Source organism: Brachionichthys hirsutus, chromosome 6 (assembly GCF_040956055.1).
Source record: "Brachionichthys hirsutus isolate HB-005 chromosome 6, CSIRO-AGI_Bhir_v1, whole genome shotgun sequence".
In the NCBI taxonomy this organism is placed as follows: Eukaryota; Metazoa; Chordata; class Actinopteri; order Lophiiformes; family Brachionichthyidae; genus Brachionichthys; species Brachionichthys hirsutus.
Genome location: NC_090902.1, coordinates 14,282,128 through 14,303,719, shown reverse-complemented (window position 1 = coordinate 14,303,719; position 21,592 = coordinate 14,282,128). Strand labels below are relative to the sequence as shown.

General features: G+C 46.5%; 1 protein-coding gene across 1 annotated transcript; it reads right to left on the bottom strand.

The window, feature by feature from the left end:
• Window positions 1–324: 324 nt before the first annotated feature.
• On the bottom strand, window positions 325–21,319 carry LOC137894812 (long-chain-fatty-acid--CoA ligase 1-like). The gene is made up of 21 exons (XM_068740282.1): window positions 21,305–21,319; window positions 13,541–13,774; window positions 12,918–13,032; window positions 12,602–12,666; window positions 11,519–11,620; window positions 9,003–9,102; window positions 8,750–8,925; window positions 8,496–8,528; window positions 8,352–8,403; window positions 8,186–8,259; window positions 6,155–6,232; window positions 4,354–4,488; window positions 4,114–4,248; window positions 2,689–2,784; window positions 2,445–2,517; window positions 2,272–2,360; window positions 2,079–2,195; window positions 1,860–2,003; window positions 1,659–1,763; window positions 999–1,070; window positions 325–919 (listed from the first exon to the last, which is right to left on the bottom strand). Exons 2-21 carry the CDS (start codon window positions 13,706–13,708, stop codon window positions 776–778), a joined length of 2,073 nt encoding a protein of 690 aa, XP_068596383.1. The 5' UTR covers window positions 13,709–13,774; window positions 21,305–21,319; the 3' UTR covers window positions 325–775.
• Between the last annotated feature and the right edge of the window lie 273 nt (window positions 21,320–21,592).

Below are 21,592 nucleotides of genomic sequence, written 5' to 3'. Positions count from 1 at the left end.
CGTCCCTCGTAGTATCTTGTGCAGGGTGCTTTGGGGGGCCCAGGAGCCCAGGGGCCCTTTGCCCCGATCGAAGTATTGGGGACCACAGACTCTCGTCCCTGTTTTTCTGCAGACGACGGTGTCCTGTTGGCTTCTTCGAGCGCGGACCTTCAGCGTCTACTGGGGCAGTTTGCAGCTGAGTGTGAGGCGAACAGGATGAGGGATCAGCGCCTCCAAATGTGAGCCCAGGGTTCTTGATTGGGGGGAAAAGGTGGGGAGTCTTTCCAGATTTCAGCTTTACAGTATTCGGAATAAAATAAAAAATACTGCTTGAATAGATTGCATTCAAACGAACTGTGTTTATCTCCAGTACATGCGGTTAGATGACGCATCCCAAACTGCACGGAGCTCAAGAAAACACACCCGTTTCGTTTATTAGCAGTCACCTGTGTGCTTTCCGATATTGACATCCGTATACATTTCATACTACAGAGCTGCACTTTCATAATTTCCCTTTAAAATTTGATTAGAATCAACACAGCGTGGGGGGACTTCATCATAGTACATTTATTCTAAGCAGATCATCGCCTCTGTATCTTCAGAGGTATTCTGTGCCACAGAACCTAAAGTTCATTCATTGTATTTTAAAGCTACGAATCAAGTTCCAAGAAAAGCTGCATCTCTTTGCGTTCCTGTTTCAATGTGTCCTTTAGCTTGTCCTCCCTGCCTTGTCCCTTTATCTGTGTGCTGTTCGCTAGAGTTCTAGTGTCAGTCTACATTTATTTCCCTCCCTCTCCTACTGCAGTTTGAGCCCAGCATACAGTCCGTCTATCTGAGAGCTGAAGTGCTTTCGCATTTCGTTCCTCCTGGACTTCAGCGTTGGAGTGAGGAGGCCGTTCTGGACGGAGAACGGCTCGGTGTGGATGAAGATGTCTTTCACCTAAAGGACATAAATGTGTTTTTACGTGTCTGCAGAGCTGCAGAGAGACACACGGATGAATTATGAGCGAGTGCTGAACCTGCTCAAAGGACTTGAGGCCTCGTTCCTTGCCCAGTTTCTGCAGGTCCTCCAAGATCGCTTTCTTCACTTCCTGCAGGAAGAGAAGAAACATACGTCGTAGTCATGATGCCACGAGTGAAAGCCGGGCACGCAGAGTTTCTGCAGTAATACCTCGACATACGAGTGTTCCGAGACACGAGCATAAATTTGAGAAAGGAAGCGAGTGGTGAGGATGATGATGATGATGACGATGGAGATGAAGCATGAAATGATCCATCAACGTGACCGTGGTGTCCGTAAGTGATGGGACACGCCGGTCCGAGCGGAGAACATCGACGATGCGTACAATCCTCAAACAGAAGGACGCAATCAGGAACACGGAGCCTTCCAGAGGCAGAACTATTATGTCTGAGTTCATGTAAGAGCCCCCCCCCCCCCCCCCCCCCCCACTCGAGGGCACTGCCCCCCGCTCCATGTTGTGTGTTTGTATCTATATAACAATTAAAAAACTTGTTTCCGTTGTTATTAGCGTTGACCTGAGTGTTTTTAGACGCCTGGACGGATTACATGGTTTTCAGTTATTTTATATGGGATGAATTGATTTGAGTTACGAGCTCGATCCATGAACGAATAACACTTGTATATGTCAAGGTATTCCTGGAGTAGTATTTGTAATTACTTCTCTCCCACAGAGTTCCTGGTAGCTGCCTTCCAGTCCCAGCGTCCTCTTGACCCAGTCAGACAGGAAGTCAATGTCAGGAACCACCACTGCTACCAGCCAGGCCTGGAGATAAACACCGCGGGTCTCATCTGCAGCCTCACGGCAGTTTAACAGGGAAGCACTCCAAAAGCACACACGCAATCGTTCTGAGCCACGTACCTGCAGACTCTCTCCGTGCACAAAGACCTGCGCCACCGCCTCACTCCTCGTGTAAATGTTCTCGATCTTCTCGGGAGCAATGTACTCCCCCTGCGCCAGCTTAAAGATGTGCTTCTTCCTGTCTATGATCTTCAGCGTGCCATTCTGGAAACGCACAAAGACGTCATTTCAAACATAGCTAATAATCTGATACGTTTGACATGAAGTCAAAGAACTGACTGGAAGCCATTTCCCAATATCTCCAGTGTGAACCCATCCATCGGCATCGAGAGCATCCTTGGTCTTCTCGGGGTCCTTCAGGTAGCCCTTGAACACATTATGGCCCTTTGCGCACACCTGCAAACACAAAGACGCACAGTCATGATTCCCATAAATATGAAGACGTGGGGCCCTTCTCGTTTCTGACTTTCACCTCTCCCTCGCCATTTACAGCCAGATAGTCCATGTCAGGAACGTCGACCAGTTTCACCACGTTACAGGGCATCGGCGCGCCAACGTGACCTGTGAACACGAACGCTGATGTACTTCTTGTGGCGTAGAAACAGAAACATTCGATTCAAGCAGCCCTTTTTTCCCGTGAATGACCTGCTGTCAAGTCCCCGGGTGTCGTCATGGTGACCCCAGCAGTACACTCCGTTTGTCCGTAGCCTTCGTAGCACTAAGACAGCAGAGAAACTCATTTTAAGACTACAACCGACACAGGACGGAGTATTCCAGATCCAACTGGGACGAGGCCAAGAATGGTGAACAGCTGTAGGACGCGGCAGAACGCCACTTAAAAGGAGGCACAGTAGAAACAGAGCAACACGGGAAACAAAGGGGGCGCTACCTCGCAGCTGAGTGCCACTCGCATGAACCTGAGGACCGTGGGAGAGACCGGGGCAGCTCCTGTCAGCAAGATGCGCACGCAACCTCCGAGGCTGGCCTGCAGGGGGCAGCAGCACACGTCATTAATTCTTCACAGCTCAGGTCCACTCCCAAAGCAACAAAGAGTCGCCGGGTCAGAGATTAGAAAGTCAGGGGTTGGGGATGAGTTGTTATTCTGCCCATCCAAAACGTTTTTGACTGCTATTTTTAAAGAATCAGCGGTTGTGTAATGCACATCCTACCCAACGGGGGGGGGGGGGACGACAAACAAACAAACATGGGTTAGCAGAGGCGATCCGTCAAGGCGCCAACGTGCCGCTTGCAGGATGGTTTTTTAGCTGAAATTCCAAACTGGAGGACGCAACAACAATGAAGCCTTTTCATTGAACAGAGTGAACAGATAGCAGCATTGCTGCAGCAAGTACGATTTGTTGTCGCTTTGCAACAGCAGCTCAAGCTGCCGTGACACATAGCATTCATTAAAGCAGACTTTACCGTGTTACGAAGGATGCCGTGGAAGCATCATAGTTAATATGTAATGCAGAATGAATGAAGTTATTGAAACATGATGTTTGAATCCTCGTTCCTTTGGTGGAAAGGGGTTAATAGTATCCACTTGTGCACCCTGTTTCAAAATTGTGACTCATAGTTTGTGCTAATGTGGATAGACCAGGGTGGGGAAGCCTTTTGACCACAATGGGTTCTAAGATTTGACAGAGGGGCCGGGCCAGGAACAGATGGATGGAGTGTCTGTGTAACCCGTATAAATGACATGCAAAAGACATTACATCAAAGGGTTTGGCCTTGTGAGAATATAGCAGCAAAAGCCACTCCAGTTTAAATGAGTCTTAGAAATGCATGATAAGGGAGTTGCAGAAACAAACTAGAAAGACAATCAGAGATCGCAGACCCCGCCTCCAAAAGACTATTGGATCTTGTGAGACAGTAAACAGGGCTTCCGGATCAGAGGGGCCAAACCTGCTCTAGCTTGCTGCTCCGGAACGTACTACAAGAGTCCTTCTGGACTCTTTTTCCCATCATGCCATTCGTGTCCCTCCCTCTTAAAGTGGCAGTTTACAGCACAGGCACGATTCCAGATGTAAAAATAATTCTAGAATCTGGATCCAGATCCGGATCAACGCCATTCTCGGGGAGGACCGAGCCACAGACAGAACCTTGCTTGTGTAAAATCTTCAAGTCGATTGGGTTACTAGTTTTTGAGTTATGCGCTCGGACAGACAAACAGACAGACAGACAGACAGACAGACGAACCCAATTGCAATACCCTCGCCTCCGCTTCGGCGAGGGTAATTAAGACACGTTAGGCGCCCAGCACTGCAGGAAACTGAAATCTGTCCATGGAATGGAGCTCTGGGTAGTTCAATACCTGGACCTTCTTGAAGACGAGATGGTCCCAGACACTGTCTCTCCTCACAATGCCTTTCATCATCTCTGCCTCCTTCCTCTTGTAGGCGAACTCCAGCAGCCAACGCTTCATGGGGCTGTTGGCCTGACCGTAGATCTACAGCGGGAAACACACTCCAGAACAATTAGCACCGCCGGAACCCTCGTTTATGCTCCTATCATTAAGATTCTGCAGCTCTCCGGTGATTCGTAGCTCACCTACCTTGTCATAGATTTTGTTCAGCAGTCGAGGTACCACAGGGAACATGGTGGGTTTCAGCATCCTCATGTCCTCTGACAGCAAAGAAATGTTTCCTTGGAAAAAGCCGATCCTGGCTCCCTGCACAATCATCACTGACTGAAAGAGAAGAGGGGGCAGCGTTCACTGCGACCGTTTGGTTACAGCGCTCTGCGTCCAAGTTGCTTTTCTTTTAACTTGTTTCATTACGGGCCCCGACCTGCTCCTGCTCCTGCTCCTGGCATTTTAGGATAAGTAAGCGGGACTATGTTTTGATGTTGTTTGTTTGTTTGTTTAGGAGTCGTTCTTTTATAAATAATAAACCAAATGCCCACAGGTGTGTCAGTCCCTCAGTTCAATAGAGCAATCCCTACAGTCAGAATAGAATAGACTAGTACTTTGTTGTCATGAAACACAGTGATGCAATGAAATTAAAGGGGCTCTGCGCAGTGCATTGCAGGTCAATACAATACAAATACATACAACGGATAATACTTAAGTGTGATAGTTATCAAGGTGCACAGTGACAAATTACATAGTTATTGGGGTAATTGCACATTTGTTAAGGTAAGTCCTTGATTAAGATGTGGATGAGTACGTTTAACTGTTATTTAAGGTCCGTAAGGCCCAAGGGAAGAAACTGTGAGACAGTCTGGTGGTGAGGGATTCGATTGGCCAGTAGCGCCGCCCAGAGGGCAGCAGGTCAAAGAGGTGATGGGCGGGGTGTGAGGGTTCTCCGGTGATGCCCTTAATTTTGCTGAGACAGCGGGATCTGGCGATGTCTTCCAAGAAGGGCAGAGGGCCCTCCTTGGAAGACATCGCCAGTGGAGACTTCCTGTTCTTCACTGGGGAGCCAGTGTACCACACCCCCAGGCAGTATGCTAGTATACACTCTCCACTGAGCAGTGATAGAAGTCCAGCATCAGCCTTTCTGGCCTTTCAGTTTAGAGTTCATTCCAGTTGTTCCTCCAAAAACCCAAGAGTTCCATCAAGTCTTCAGTAAAAGACTCAAAAAAATCAACCAAGGATCAACTTAAAATGTCCCAAAACCAGGCACTGTAAATAAAAGCATTGAAGTCCGATTTTGTTTTTGCCAACATGGATTCAGAAGTTCGCTGTCGTTCAGCTGGTCAGTAATCAGTGAAAGAGTCTGCCTCAAGCCTTGGGGTGACTGCTTTGATCAATCTCAGATGAAAAGTGTCCGGCCAAAGAGATTCTTCTCTTACTGACAATGACCCCAGAGATGTAAGTCTTTGAAACAGCTGCCTACACTCGGTGGACTGAACAACACAGTCTGCTGATGGTAAACGTGTCTATCGTCTATCCCAGGGGTCGGCAAACTTGGCAGAGGGGCCGGACCAAGAACAGATGGATGAAGTATTTGTGTGAGCTAATATAAATGACACATGAAAGCTATTGCATTAAAGGATTTGGCCTTTTACAGGTAGCATTACAGGGAAAAGGTCAAATGAATGAGGTTTAATTATAGTACAATTTTATTTAATAATATAATTTTGACAAGTTTGACGGGCCGGATTAAAAAGACCAACGGGCCACATATGGCCCCCGGGCCTGGGTTTGCCCATGCCTAGTCTATCCTCTGTCTGCTTGTAACCTTGGCTTGCCATAGGCTAATGACTGAGCTCTTTGCAGGTGGGCGGTAACATAATTTTATATATGGTATTGTATATGATGGCGAACAGCCTAGCATGTAGTAAACGTGAGACCGACACACAGATCTGTCTTTAGCAACAGTCACTAAGGGACGTAAGGGAACACACAGTACCTGAACAACTCTCTCAAACATATGGGCCAAGGGCAGGAAGGAAATATGGACATCTCTGGCATCCAATGGACAGCGAACCTAAAAAACACTCACACACGTACAGGAATACCAACAGCAGGCGGGAACACAGACACACAAACACACATGGACGGACATGACCCAGGCTGAGAGACATTTGTCAAGCATTTGTCCTTCTGCTTCATTATTGTCCCGCTTCTTCGGGTATGACAAAGAAAATGAACACAATCTCAGCAAAATATTTTCATATTTCTTATATTATTATGTCTCTTATACACTGTGAAGTCACGATGGCTACGCTAACATGGTAGTAGCAAGGTTACTATAACATGAAACAAGCTGAGTGACCTTAACAGCAGCGGCAGCAGGTGAGCCGCTATGTTCAATCAAACGTGACTACTTTGCAGTTCAATAATTAACAATTGCTTTTTCAAGTAGTTGTTACAATTTCTGGTTCTCTGTCCAAACAAACATCAAACTTCATGTTTTTGGTGTCTTCTCAGTTCTCTTTTCCCAGGAAGGCGGGACAATTTTGTCAAGTCAAATCAAGTCAAAGTCAAAGTAGCTTTATTGCCAATTCATACAAGGAATCGAGAGGACGTTTCCCACAGTAAGACGGGTAAGGTGCACATTTCTAATACTAAAAATAAACATTAAAATACACGGCATTCAGACATACAGCATGTACAGTGCAAGAAACTATACTATTGTCATAGTAAATATGGTGCCTGCAACTATTACTACTACTACGACCGTACTTTCTTCTTGTCCCGTGAGAAGTCCCCACAGCAAACCGACGTTCTCCACTTCACCCTGTCCTTTGCATTGTCCTCCCCAACACCAGCCACTCTCATGTCCTCCCTCACTACGTCCATGTCTCTTCTCCTGGGTCGACCTCTAGTCCTGTTCCCTGGCAGTTCCATCCTCAGCATCCTTCTACCGATATAGTCCCCGTCTCTCCTCTGGACATGTCCAAACCATCAAAGTCTGGTCTCTCTGACCTTGTCTCCTAAACGTCTAACCTTCACTGTCCCTCTTATTGTCTCATTTCTAATCCTGTCCAACCTGGTCCCTCCCAAGGAGAACCTCAGCATCTTCATCTCTTCCACTTCTAGCTCCGCCTCCTGTCTTTTCCTCAGAGACACTGTCTCTCAGCCGTCCATCATGGCTGTCCTCACCACTGTCTCTAAGCCGTCCATCATAGCTGTCCTCACCACTGTCTCTCAGCCGTCCATCATGGCTGTCCTCACCACTGTCTTGTAGACCTGTCCCTTCGTCCTATCACAGAGCACACCTGATACTTTCCTCCACCCGTTCCAGCCTGCCTGCACACGATTCTTCACCTCCTTTCCACATTCTCTCCATCACTCTGCTCTGTTGACCCGAGGTACCTGAAGTCCTCTCCCTTCTTTACGTCTATTCCTTGTAGCTTCACTGTCCCCCCTGGGACCTTCTCATGTACACACATGTACTCTGTTTTACTCCTGCTCACCTTCATTGCTCTTTTTTTCTAGAGCAAACCTCCACTTCTCTAAATTCTCCTCTACCTGCATCATATTCCAAGGAGCTTCCTGTCTCACCTCATCTGTTAGTCTGTCCATCACCATGGCAAACAAAAAGGGGCTCAGAGTTGATCCCTGGTGCATCCCACCTCTACACTAAACTCTCCTGTTACTCCTACTGCACACTTCACTGCTGTCCTACATGTCCTGAACTACTCTGACATACTTCTCTGCCACTCCAGACCTCCTCATGCAGTACTACAGTACCTCATGCAGTACTACAGTTCCTCTCTGGACACCCTGTCTAGGCTTTCTCTAGACAATGCAGCTCCTTCTGACCTTCCCTGTACGTCTCCATTGCTAGCCTCAACGCTAACATTGCGTCTGTGCTGAGGTACAGCAGCAACTGAAGTGAGAGTGATGTAGAGAATGAAGAAGATGAAGAATCAATCTTCACTATTTGATTTATATTTTTCTACCAAAGGAGCTCAACAAGCTTACAGCGACTCACCTCTGTTATTTTAATGAAGGCTGAGCAGTTGCACACAATATTACCATGTGTCAGCATAGCCCCCTTCGGGTTTCCTGAAAACACAACACACACACACACATGTTTACGTAAAATTAATTATTTATTCAAGATATTTATTCTTTATATCTCTATTTTTTTTAGGCACCTGTAGTTCCGCTGGTGAAACAGATAACAGCCATGTCCTCAGGCTGCGGAGGCTGGAAGGATGGGTGTGATGATTAAACAAACAATCGAAACCACATAACACCATTATCATTGTAATTATAGGCTCCGGTAGCAAATTGCTCACCACTGGTTGGTGACGGTTGGCCTTCCCGATAGCCTGTGCACAAGACGGGAATATTTATAACGTCATTCTGGACAGAATTAAATAACAAGAGAAAAAAAGATTCTGACTATTTAGAAATCCATAGGATGATCTCCCTCCTCTGTGGCAGGGACTCAATAAGCAAAGACAGAAAACCTTTTTCTCACCTCAAACTCAAAACGGGCGAATGAAACAAAACATAATGGAACATTAGGAAAGAGCCAGCGGACACTGACCTCCATCTCCTGCAGACTGAGGACGTGGATCCCGGCCTGTTGGCCCCTGCTGACCAGGCTTGCTTCAGGGGTCTTCATTAAAACTATGGTTTTCACTGTGTGCTTCTTGTCCTTAAGGCAGTCCAGCAACAGAACAACTTTATCTTCAACGTCACAAACGACCGTCGCGAGGGAAGCTGGAAGACAAACGCAGACAGGGTCCCCCAACCAAAAGCATCGAGGGGTGTGTGTTCACGCTGCTGCAGGGTATTACCTATGTCTACGATGTACTCGATGGCTTGGACTCCCAGCGTGTCGTACAGAGGGACCACCACCAGAGAATACGTGTAGCAGGCCAGTTCAGTCATGTTCCACTGCACACAAGCGAGAATCAAAGGACGATGCACCGAATCAACGGCATACAACAGGAGGCCCCGCGTGCCACGGTTGGCACACGAGGGCACTTATGTTGGCACGCAGAGAATATTAAAAGGCAAAAAAAAATCATATTTTATTATATTTAACACCTCACAAGAAATGGAGCACACTAAATGCTAATGTTGAGTTAATTATGTCGGCAAGCTGAAAGTACAGTAGTAGTAGTAGTATTAACTGCTTAATACGGAGTGTAAATCATTCCGTTGCGAGTGTGCGGATGTGATCGCGTACGACGTCCTTGATTCAGCGCGCCACCTCGAGTTCAGTCGGCTAGCTTAGCAGCGGTGTTAGCGTGACGAGTAAACCAGGTTCCAGTTGTTCTTTTCAACGTAGTTGAACAAAGGATTATGGATTTCTTTCAAGAGGAGACCGGCCCATGTGCGCCCTTTGCTGTGAAAGTGTGGAGTGCAGAACATCGAGTGTGCGGCGGCATTTTAAGCTAAACGCACACAAAACTAGAAAGACAATCAGAGATCGCAGACCCCGCCTCCAATAGACTATTGGATCTTGTGAGACAGTAAACAGGGCTTCCGGATCAGAGGGGCCAAACCTGCTCTAGCTTGCTGCTCCGGAACGTACTACAAGACTCCTTCTGGACTCTTTTTCCCATCATGCCATTCGTGTCCCTCCCTCTTAAAGTGGCAGTTTACAGCACAGGCACAATTCCAGATGTAAAAATAATTCTAGAATCTGGATCCAGATCCGGATCAACGCCATTCTCGGGGAGGACCGAGCCACGGACAGAACCTTGCTTGTGTAAAAAAGTCGATTGGGTTACTAGTTTTTGAGTTATGCGCTCGGACAGACAGACAGACAGACAGACAAACAAACAAACCCATTTGCAATACCCTCGCTTCCGCTTCGGCGAGGGTAAAAACCGGCGTCATATGAGACACAATGAACTTTAAACTGCATCAACCAGAGCTTTCCCTCCAGGAGAGAACACAGATTTGGAGTTGATTCACACCACGAAACAGTGGCTTTAGAATATACTTTAAGGACTCTTTTAACCAAATTGTAACGTAACGTAACGCAGACGTCTGGAGAGCAGGAGCTGAAGCTCATTCCCTCTTCATCATCATCGTGAATCTGTGCATTGTTCGACGGTGGTGCAAATTAGACAAGCAACACGCTCAATATAAATGCATGCATCCAGTGGGAAATACTGTTTCTGTCAAACAGCAAAAACTGGTCTGTCCCTTGGGCCGAGTCCAGGGTACACACAGATCGTCAGGCGAAGAGCAAACGCTCTCCGATTGGAGCAGGAAATGTGACACTCGTGTATCTGGGTCAACGCTTTTAATAATGAGACAAGAATGTGGCTGTGCAAGTTGCATCACGCCAAGACTGTTCAAAAATCGTTATTCTCCTCTTCCCGATAGCCGTTTAGTCCCAACCAAGGTTTCAACACCTGATGATTCATCGCTTTTTGCAAGCGTCCAGTCACGTGCGATTTCCTGTGGTGACTATATCCGCAGTCGAAGTCTTGCTCCTCATTTGCTGCCTGAAACTGGGGACTTGTGGCGACCCGGCCGAAGCCACACCGGCAGCGGCGTCCACCAGCGGCTCATTTCACCTCAGCGGCTGCAGGATCTGCTCCAAGACAGCCTCGGAGTTTGCAAAAATCAGCTTCCCAAAAACAATGACGCCTCACTATTCCCTAAAGCGCCGGTCGGTCCCGGCATCGTTGGGCCCTCGTAGCTAATATTCCTGTTTATTACCCTCGCCGAAGGGGAGGAGAGGGTATTGCAATTGGGTGCGTTTGTTTGTTTGCTTGTTTGTTTGTCTGTCCGAGCGCATAACTCAAAAACTAGTAACCCAATCGACTTGATATTTTTACACAAGTAAGGTTCTGTCCGTGGCTCGGTCCTCCCCGAGAATGGCGTTGATCCGGATCTGGATCCAGATTCTAGAATTATTTTTACATCTGGAATTGTGCCTGTGCTGTAAACTGCCACTTTAAGAGGGAGGGACACGAATGGCATGATGGGAAAAAGAGTCCAGAAGGAGTCTTGTAGTACGTTCCAGAGCAGCAAACTAGAGCAGGTTTGGCCCCTCTGATCCGGAAGCCCTGTTTACTGTCTCACAAGATCCAATAGTCTTTTGGAGGCGGGGTCTGCGATCTCTGATTGTCTTTCTAGTTTGTTTCTGAAATTATTGCAGCGTATTCCCATAAAGCATGAAATGATTCACATTCTGTTGTTCTCGGGAACCTTCGGCCTGCTGTCAGACACAATTTACCAAGACTCCGATCTTGCATCACGTGATGTGTCATGTATGTCTACGTGTTCAGCTCGTAGGAGGAGTGTCATTTTGTGAATGAGTTCTGTGGGGGGGGGTTATTGTCTGTACCTCAGGTCTGTTCTGGGAGAAGATGCCGATGTTGCAGTCGCCGGTTCCGGAGTGTCCTTTGTGAAGAAACGCTGAACCCAAATACTCTGCTCTCTCCTTCGCCTAACACACACACACACACACACACGCACACGCACACACACACACACACACACACACACACAGAGGGTTTCGTGATATATTGTCGCTGTTAACTGGTGTAAACACGATGCGTTACCTGCTGGAGGCTTTAGTATCACAAACTAATCTCACATTCTCGTTCTCATCACAAAGACATGATGAAAATATTCCACGGCCCCCATTAGTCACTAAAACGTTCAAATAAGTTGTGCTTCCATGATCAATAAGTAAATCAATTCATTTGTTTCCGGCTCCAGCTCACAGACGGATACGTTTCATGCTGGCCCCTCCGTTTCCGTGGGTCCGCTCAGCGCCGCTCGGGCGGCTACCAGAAAGGCACGATGGATGCACCTCCTCATGCTCGGTTTGGGCATCGTGGGGGCTTCTGGTTTCTTTTAGCTCCATTTGATAAGATAAAGGTTGTTTTATTGATCAGAGCCGTTGTCGGGTTCCCTTCCTGTGTGTTTATAAATGGGATGAGTCAAAAAGGTGCGTTGGCGTTTGCACAGCGAAAGCTCCGACACGCTAAAGTCTGTCGTCGTGCGGTCGGTCAGTGGGAAGGAGGCTTTCCGGCGTTGCCTGCAGTTTAGGGTTCAGGTTAAACCAGCCAGTCAATCCGTCGTAGTTTGCGTAGAGCTTTGGGTAGTGACCCAAAGAACACAGTGTGTGTGTGTGCGTGCGTGTGCGTGTGTGTTCCTTGGCAGATCGAGATGAAACCACACACACACTCTCTGTTAGTTCAGATCGGTAAGATGTTTGTCTTGATGTGACAAGGTGATGAGGGAGAAGTTTAAATTAAATCCTTCGGGATTCTAAATATTTGTATGCCGTCCTGAGATTATCTCACTGAAAGATTTCTGTGAAAATTCCTCAATTTGAGGTATTTTCATTTAAATGCATGACATCATTGTGGCTGGAGTCACTCTGTCTTTATAAGGTGAGCATATTCATGACGCCACTCACCTCTTCGTAGGACATCCATTCGTACGGCTGGTTGGGTTTCCTGGAGCCCAGATAAGGGCCATTATCTTGAGGATCAAAGGAGAGCGATAAGGGGGGGGGGGGGGGGGGGGGTAAGAGAAGACAGAGCCAGGTTTCAGGGGTAAACCCAACACAACAGTGTCACCTTTAAAGCTGTGTGATGGTGTGCAATGACCCATGAGGCGTGTTGTGGTGAAGCCCTGCAGTGTTATCAGTGCAGACAGAGACGGACGAACGAACAACAAACACACAGCAGAGACGTTCTGTCCAGCGACGTCTCTCTGACATCGTGACTTACTGGAGACCCTGAGCCCTCTGAGGAAGAACTCGTACAACGTTCTGGCGTCTTCGTAGATGTGGGTCAAATGCTCATCTCCGTCCAGCAGCAGCGATCGGCGTGCCATCGCTGAGCCCTGGGAAAGACAGGAACGGCCCGACTCATTTGGTTGATTGGTTGTTTGGCTGAGAAGCGTTTTTCACATTTGGCCTAGAGTGAGTCTCCGCTGCCTTCCTGGGTGTCAGCAGAAGACCCTGGCCTTTGACCTATCAGCCCTTTGACCTATGAATATCTGACCCGAGGTACACAGGTGAGCATATCATATAGTATCTATGGCTAGGAAGTAGAAACGTGTAGTCTATATATATGTGTGTGTGTGTGTGTGTGCTGTGCTTCTTCTCACTTCTTTTATTTTCTTCCTCCATTTCATTTCTACGTTATGTTGTGTACAGAATTAGTTTAGGAGCAATCGGGAAGCTTATTATCTGATTACTTCTAGAGACTTGGAAGTACGTATGAGGACGTCCGAGAGGAGCACGCATTTGACACGTGACCATGTTCAAGCGGTTGTCTGGGCGACAGGCGTGTGAACCGTCTGGACCGTCTTCCTGTGGTGCACGGCAGGATGAGATCCCCGAACTCACCGGAACCTCAACTGACTGCATCTGGAGATCATCAACCGACGGGATGGCTTTGGGCCGCGTCGCCAGGTAGTAGGTTGTTGCAGCAGCCACCGCTCCGATGCTGAGCAGCACGGGGGTGGAGACGCCACTGATGTACTGACTGACATCGTTCAAGTCTGGCAATGCCATTGTCTGAGCACAACGCTGCTGGCGTGGTTGCTGTGGGAAGCTCCGTGGGGCTCTGGCTAGGAGGAGCTGAAAGAGAAACGGAGAAGGCAGCTCGTTCTTCATCTGTAGCTTCAGAAGAAATCACATCCATCATCCTTAATGTTGTTCTTTTCTTCTTTACAGTGATTATTGAACATTTGAGGACATTCTCAGGGTTCAAAAAATGACCAGAGCCGTACCTTAACACTATGATGTATAGCTAAACAGTAAACATGAGAACTTTCTCTCTCTCCCGATCCGCCCAATCCTTCTCTCTCTCCATCTATCTCCCAAGCTTTCTCGCTCTCTTTCACCCGAACCAGTCAAAGCAGAGGCCGCCCACCTCGATTCTTGGGCCTGCTTGAGGTTTCTACCATATGAAAGCTAGTTTTTCGTATCCACTGTCTCCATGTTCTTACTCATTGGGGATTGTCACTCTAGTGTCAACCGACACGGACTCCTTGTGGCAAGAAAGAAAGAACCCGTGTTGTGATACGGTCGGTGCACAAATAGAACTGACTTGACTTGAATATCCCCAACTGGACCCGTTTTTAAATATGCATGTTAGCATGTCAGTCCCATTTGAATTGTCATGAATAACACGTACAATATAATTCCATTGTTCAGCCCTCGCAATGTCGCAAGATCTCACGAGACCAACACGCCGCTGGCTTGTCACTCCTGAAATCACAGCAAGCCTGGACACGTAGACTATTGTAGCTACGTGTGGCTCTGCTACCTAGCTGGTATGCAGAACCAACACCGTCGGGGTTTGGTCGTAGTCAGTGAGTGCTGCTGCTTGGGACACTGTTGCGTGTCTAGTTTCGTTTTCACTGAACGAGTGAAGCGCGCTCAGAGCGCTCGGCCCATTTAGTCGCCAGCATCTAGAAGTTGCTCGTGTCTCAAAGCAAAATTTTGCTTGCGTGTCTCGGAACGCTCGTATGTTGAGGATTTACTGGACAGGAAATGTTTCTAACCTTTACAGAAAATGTTTGTCTCGTAGAAACCGTCTAACCTGGAGAAGCCGATTTTAAAACAGGCAAGAGACCTAAAGACAAGCCCCGCCTCTCAGACAAAATCTGTGTCCTGTCTTAGTCCAGGGTGTTACCTCTGAAACATGCCACCAATAGAGGGCTTCGTCCTTCTCGTAAACAGTATCCCACAACGCAGCGCTGTCGGCCATCTTGGAAGGCTTTGTTCACAGAGACTTACATGTTCAGAATAGCGCTAATCGTAACCCGCGTCGTTTTTACGAAGTATTCCCTGGAAATTAACTTTTAATTGGATTTTGTAGCGTGGTGAATTATTCTGAGTCACTAGACAAGAAGGCTTTTACTCCTTACCAGGAGAAAACCGCTGGAATTGGGGGTGAAGATCTTTACCAGGTCGACAAGACTGAGTGGAGTAAAGATAACGACATCTTCCCAGACGTTTCATACCCGGACTAGCTGAATGGCCGTTAATGTGTTCCGTTAGCATACTCTGCGTCATCGCTGAATGAATGATCAACAACAATGAGCGCGTAAGCAAAGCCTTTCAAAATGGCCACCCGTAATGCGTTGTGGAAAATGTAGAAACGCCCCAAGTCCCATAGCAATAGTAAAGCTGAATCGTAAAAGGTTGCCAAGTCCACGGAATCCATTGCTTCTACAGTACATAAACAGATTGTACTTCAGACGCGGCTCACATTACAGTATAATTAGATCATTTTAACTGTCTAGTGTGCAATGTGATCTGAACAAGTTTAACTGGTATGCCAGGTTCCCAGTGTGTGTGTGTGTGTGGGGGGGGGGGGGGTGTTAAACAAAGAAGCGGTAAGGTTCTCATTATTGTAACGAGGAGACTTATAGAGCGCTGTGGACAGAATGAGAGTCTGGGGATTCCTACATAAGACCCTGAAGGGGCTGTGCTGACTGTCTTGATCAAAGTTTCTATTTTAGATCAGCCAGGGGCGACACGGTGGCGTAGTGGGTAGCACTGTTGCTTCCAGGCTTTCAGGTTGGATTCCGATGTGCGGAGTTTGTACGTTCTCTCCGTGTGGAAGTATTTTGAAGTGGATTACAAAAACCTTGCGATTTTATTTCAAATGTTCTTATTTAATATTTCCTGTTGCACTAGTCCAAGTCCAAAGTGAAAAAACTATCAAATGTATTACTGTACTCGAATATTCAAGCTGTTTAAGAGTTAATGTTGAAATAAGATGAATAAAATAGAAAATAAAGGACATCCTGGATCCATTTCTTCACTCGTCTTTATTTTTATGTATTATAGAAGTATCGGATCAGGGACTCGTATCAGTATTGGTTCAAAATCAAATGACTCGGGCACCTGACCGGGACATACCGGTACCTAATACAAACATAAGGAGAATGTACAGCATGGAGGACTCTGAATATAGATAGTATTTGCTGCATGAAATGTGTTGAATATTTGCATTTTAAAGGAGCTTTTGATTCTTTTTTTGGCCATTTTAGCCACTGGAGCTATCATTAAAAGAAAGACGATCCTTTGTACTGAAAATGACAATTAGTAAAATCCCCCAAAAATGTAGCGTACTAGCAGCACCGAAGGAAACCACACATTAAGAGCACAGGTAGCGACAGCAAAGGTCTGCAAAGCATCCACTCATTGGGATGACTTATTTATGGTGGGCTGCTATTGATGTGTTAATGCTCGTGATCACAAAAGGAGGACAGTGTCAATACAAACACAAGACATACACGACAATCAGGGGAACCGTCGGGCACATGCACACAAATGAGCAACAACACACACCTCCATATCGAAGGGTCACGAAAGCTCTTTAAAACACAGGCTGCAATCTCCCAGTGTCCTATTACCGGTATAGCCCCACTGAAAGCCTTCGCCCTCACCTGTAACAGGTGAATCCGTGGAATTCTGCTGAACAGCCAATGACAGCAACTCCGCCGCCGTTAAGGTAACCGCCAGACTCACACACTCCTGGCACTGAACGCTCACACAGATTCTTTTACAAGGTGACGTGCAAAACCTCAGCTGGTCGGCCAATCAAAGGTCAGGCAGGCTCCACGTGAGGCTGTGATTGGCTGGTAGTCAGTCAATGCGAGTTTGGAATTTGCTGATGCAAATTTTTTCAGTCTGATAAAATGTAAAAAAAAAAAAAAGTTACTTAAATGTACTAATTTCTACATCAAAAGTATTGGTTTATATTTATTTCATTATCATTATCCTTTCATTAATTTCTTATGGAAATATTGCATGAAAAGAAATTGTTAGAATGATCGCTAACTCGAGCCGTGTCATTTCAAACTCTGGAAATGTAATTACATTTTGCATTTGCAAACTTCAAAGCACACATTTATATTTCATCCATCCATCCATTTTCTTGTGGACTAGACGACTTCATTCATCTAGTCCACAAGAAAATTGCATGTTTTTTGGAGGTGGAAGGAACTTGGAGAAAACCCACGCGGACACGGGGAGAACGTACAGATTCTGCACAGATAGGATTTATATTTCAATCTCTATAGCTTAATTTCATTACTTCTTTGGAACCAGGCCTCTAAATCAATGTTATCCCACCAGAACAGCTGATCTCTTGTTGCAGAACTAGTCTCAGCCATATTGAGCAACATTCCTTCTTCACTTTGTAATCTTACTTTATCTAAGTCTTAGACAGCTTCTCTTGAAGGAGTTCCGTACTATTTAATATAAAGTATAACAGCACCATGTGATCATCGAAATATTACCCCTCCCCAATTTATGTAACTTCCTTCTCTCTTCAACATATTTGTTTTTAAATGAGTAAATTCCTGGCATTTATATAGGTTTCCATTTCATGTCTTCTTTCTTTTAGAAGCAAGCGGATCGTCTCCCCTCTTAAATGCTCCCGGACATTCAGCCACTGACAGATTGTTTCACTGGTTTCCTGCACTTTGTCGTTGCTTTATGGATTTTGACCCTGCTTGTTCCCGAATACCCATTCTGTCCCCGTCCTGGATTTTGCTTTGGCTTTCTGCCCCCAACTACGAGTCTGACTTTTGTCCTACCTGGACTGTCTGTCTCGCATCGGTGCCATAATAAAGATCATTTTGGGCTTATCAGCTGAAGCAGGGGCCTCAAAACTCAAATTACCCGGGGGGGCTGCAGGAGGCAGAGTCTGGGCGAGGTTGGGCAAAATAAATCGAATCTTCTCAAACATGATTACGAACAGTTCTTTCGTTAGCTTAGGTTACTTTTACGCTATAGTAACGTATATTACGTATAATATGCGTAAACCATGGGATACAGTTATGCAGGCGTTATTTAGTGTTATTTTTCGTAGCCAACACCAAAGTTCCGTCGACTTTAGAACCAAGGTGGGTAGATGCCAGTCTGGAGGCCGACCCCGAGGCGGAGTGGCCCTATTGGAGGTCCACTTCCCTTGGTGACATCTTCAACGAAACATCGGTGTCGGTCGTTAATCTGATTGTTAATTTTCCGATTCATCATAACAAATCTGGCAGTCCTTCGTCACCCCCCCCCGGAGTATTAGCATTGTTGAATCTTTATGGATGCTAATGCTCCCCAGCAGTCATGAAACCCGTCTAACGAGTCCCCTGGAGTCATTAGCACCCATAAGGTAAAGAGTTGTTGCCCCCCCCCCCCCCATAGGTGAGCTGTTATGCAGAGATGCCTCATTTCTGTCTCAAACAGATGCTGCAGGACAGCGTCCCTCATTTCTGTCTCAAACAGATGCTGCAGGACAGCGTCCCTCGTTTCTGTCTCAAACAGATGCTGCAGGACAGCGTCCCTCATTTCTGTCTCAAACAGATGCTGCAGGACAGCGTCCCTCATTTCTGTCTCAAACAGATGCTGCAGGACAACGTCCCTCATTTCTGTCTCAAACAGATGCTGCAGGACAGCGTCCCTCGTTTCTGTCTCAAACAGATGCTGCAGGACAGCGTCCCTCGTTTCTGTCTCAAACAGATGCTGCAGGACAGCGTCCCTCATTCCTGTCTCAAACAGATGCTGCAGGACAGCGTCCCTCATTTCTGTCTCAAACAGCTGCTGCAGGACAGCGTCCCTCATTTCTGTCTCAAGCAGATGCTGCAGGACAGCGTCCCTCATTTCTGTCTCAAACAGATGCTGCAGGACAGCGACAGAGGCTAACTGCACTCCATGAACGGGCGAGCAGCGAGCAGCGCAAATGAACCAGCTGCTAAAATTGAGGGTCCACGCGAGTGGCTAACCCGGGTCGTGACACGTACCGCTCTACAATATACTCAAGCCAAACGTGCCGGTACATACTCAATTGTAAATGATCTGTTTTTACAGATTAACTACTAAGTGCCTTAGTCGCCCATTATAAGTAAAAGTGCACGTCTATGAAACAGAGAGAGTTCACAAACCGGTTTGGGGCGGCAGCGGCTCAGTGGGTTGGGCCGTGGGCTGGGAAGTGGAGAAGTCCACAGGGGTCACCAGTTCAAGTCCCAGCTTAAACAAAATGTGGAGTGTGGGCTGGTGGCTGGAGAGGGGCCAGTCTACCTCCAGAGCACTGCCGAGCTGCCCTTGAGCACGGCACCGCATTTAGTGTCGTAATGACGCCGCACACTCGATGTCCTACAATATCGCATATCGCCCGGTCTCCATAATCCTTTGTTCTACTAACGACTGGAGCTTTGTTTCCTTGACATGATAACGCCGCTGCTAAGATAGCCCACTCAACGACTTAAGAGGCTCGCGGCGGAGCGTAATGATTCTATCACATGGGCAAGACACGCAACGCCCTAAGAAGGAGAACGCCTCACAGGTAAAGACGATCGTATGAAATTAAAGTTAGATTAACCAATAAACAGCAGAATTCGGCTTCTGCTGGGCCGACCAGCACTGAACCGGTACGTCTGGGTTACTAATGCGTCCACATTTGGATGCGATGTGACTCTAGGGGGACCTGTGAACAGAGACCCAGAGACCCAGAACACAATGACCGATGCTGACGATGCGGTTCAGACGGAACGGAGGAGCTGATCGCTGCTCTCCTCCTTCCGTCGGCGTCACACCCAGAATGCCTTTCCTCATAGAGTTCTGGGTACATTTATTATAAACTTTATTTAGCGTTTAACATGCCATTATAGACGGGGAGCTTTTCAAAGGAGACGCCACACCGCCCGGGTCGGTGAGGTCTTCTCGCCCAACACTTTCTAGAAAGTACTCCAAATGTTACTAAATTAAAATAGAGACAGAACATTTAACTATTAAAACACACACAATTCTACACCCATCTACACACAGCATCAAATACACAAGGATAGCCACATATTACTGCAACTACACAAAGTATTTCCCAGAGCCGAGCGGCTCCACTCGTCTTGTTTTATGCGTTTAGTTGGACTGTGCGTGCGGGATGTGATGCAAATGAACCACTTTGATCTACTCTTCCACCTCAAGCCTGAGCGTCAGGCGTCGGGGGAGGGTCCGTACCCAAAGAGCCAACAGGGCGGGAGCCAAAGGATTGCAGCCAATCACAGCCCGGTCACCTTTCACCTCAAAACCCGTCTAATGCTCCGAGAAATCCTTCCAGCAGGTCAAGAAGAGCACAGGAGGAATCCAGCTGGACCTGTTGAAGACTTGTTGAAGACTTGTTGAAGACTTGTTGAAGATTTGTTGAAGACTTGTTAAAGACTTGTTAAAGACTTGTTGAAGACTTGTTGAAGATTTGTTGAAGACTTCTTTAAGACTTGTTTAAGACCTGTTTAAGACCTGTTGAGGACTTGTTTAAGACTTGTTTAAGACTTGTTTAAGACTTGTTGAAGACTTGTTGAAGACTTGTTGAAGACTTGTTGAAGACTTGTTGAAGACTTGTTGAAGACTTGTTGAAGACTTGTTGAAGACTTATTTAAGACTTATTTAAGACTTATTTAAGACTTATTTAAGACTTGTTGGAGACTTATTGAAGACTTATTGAAGACTTGTTGAAGACCTGTTGAAGACTTATTTAAGACTTATTTAAGACTTGTTTAAGACTTGTTTAAGACTTGTTTAAGACTTGTTGAAGACCTGTTGAAGACTTCTTTAAGACTTCTTTAAGACTTGTTTAAGACCTGTTTAAGACTTGTTGGAGACTTGTTGGAGACTTGTTGGAGACTTGTTGGAGACTTGTTGAAGACTTGTTGAAGACCTGTTGAGGACGTTTCACCTCTAAACCATCATCAGTTCTAACCGACTCCTGTTGGAGCAAAGCGCAAACAAAAGCACGACAATAGGAGCCGATAGGAGCCGATAGGAGCCGAATGCGGGGAGATGGGCGGGCGGTGGAGCTGATGACAGAACCGTCGCTCAGCGTCACGGACTCGGCGCGTCTAATCTCGCGCACGCCTCCAAACGCGCATCGTTAATGTTACACTGGAAGCCTCAATCATTACACAAACGCGTCACGTAAAAGCATTAACATGTGTTTTAACAGTGATTAACATGTGTTTTAACAGTGATTAACATGTGTTATAACAGTGATTAACATGTGTTATAACAGTGATTAACACGTGCTATAACAGTATCTAAAGATCGTTTGTTCAAAAGCGATTAACGGGTCAGCTACGTTACTTTATTGACGCCTCTTACCTCTCGGCAGCAGAAGTTTCCTGCTTCTTGCTTCCTGGTGCAGAAATCACATTGTGACAGCAAAAAGTACTTCCGGATAGAACTTTCAAAATAAAGTTCCTGGTTAATAAACGTTCCTAAAACTTTTTTGAGAATGTGTAAACAATTTTATTTGCCGTAAACTAAAATGACGCTGTATTTTAGTAATATAACTCTTAAGATACATATACATTTATTCTTGAAAGGGAACGTGTTCAGTGCACGTGACACGTGGGACCTTTGACATGTGCAGGAATAGATAAAACCCTC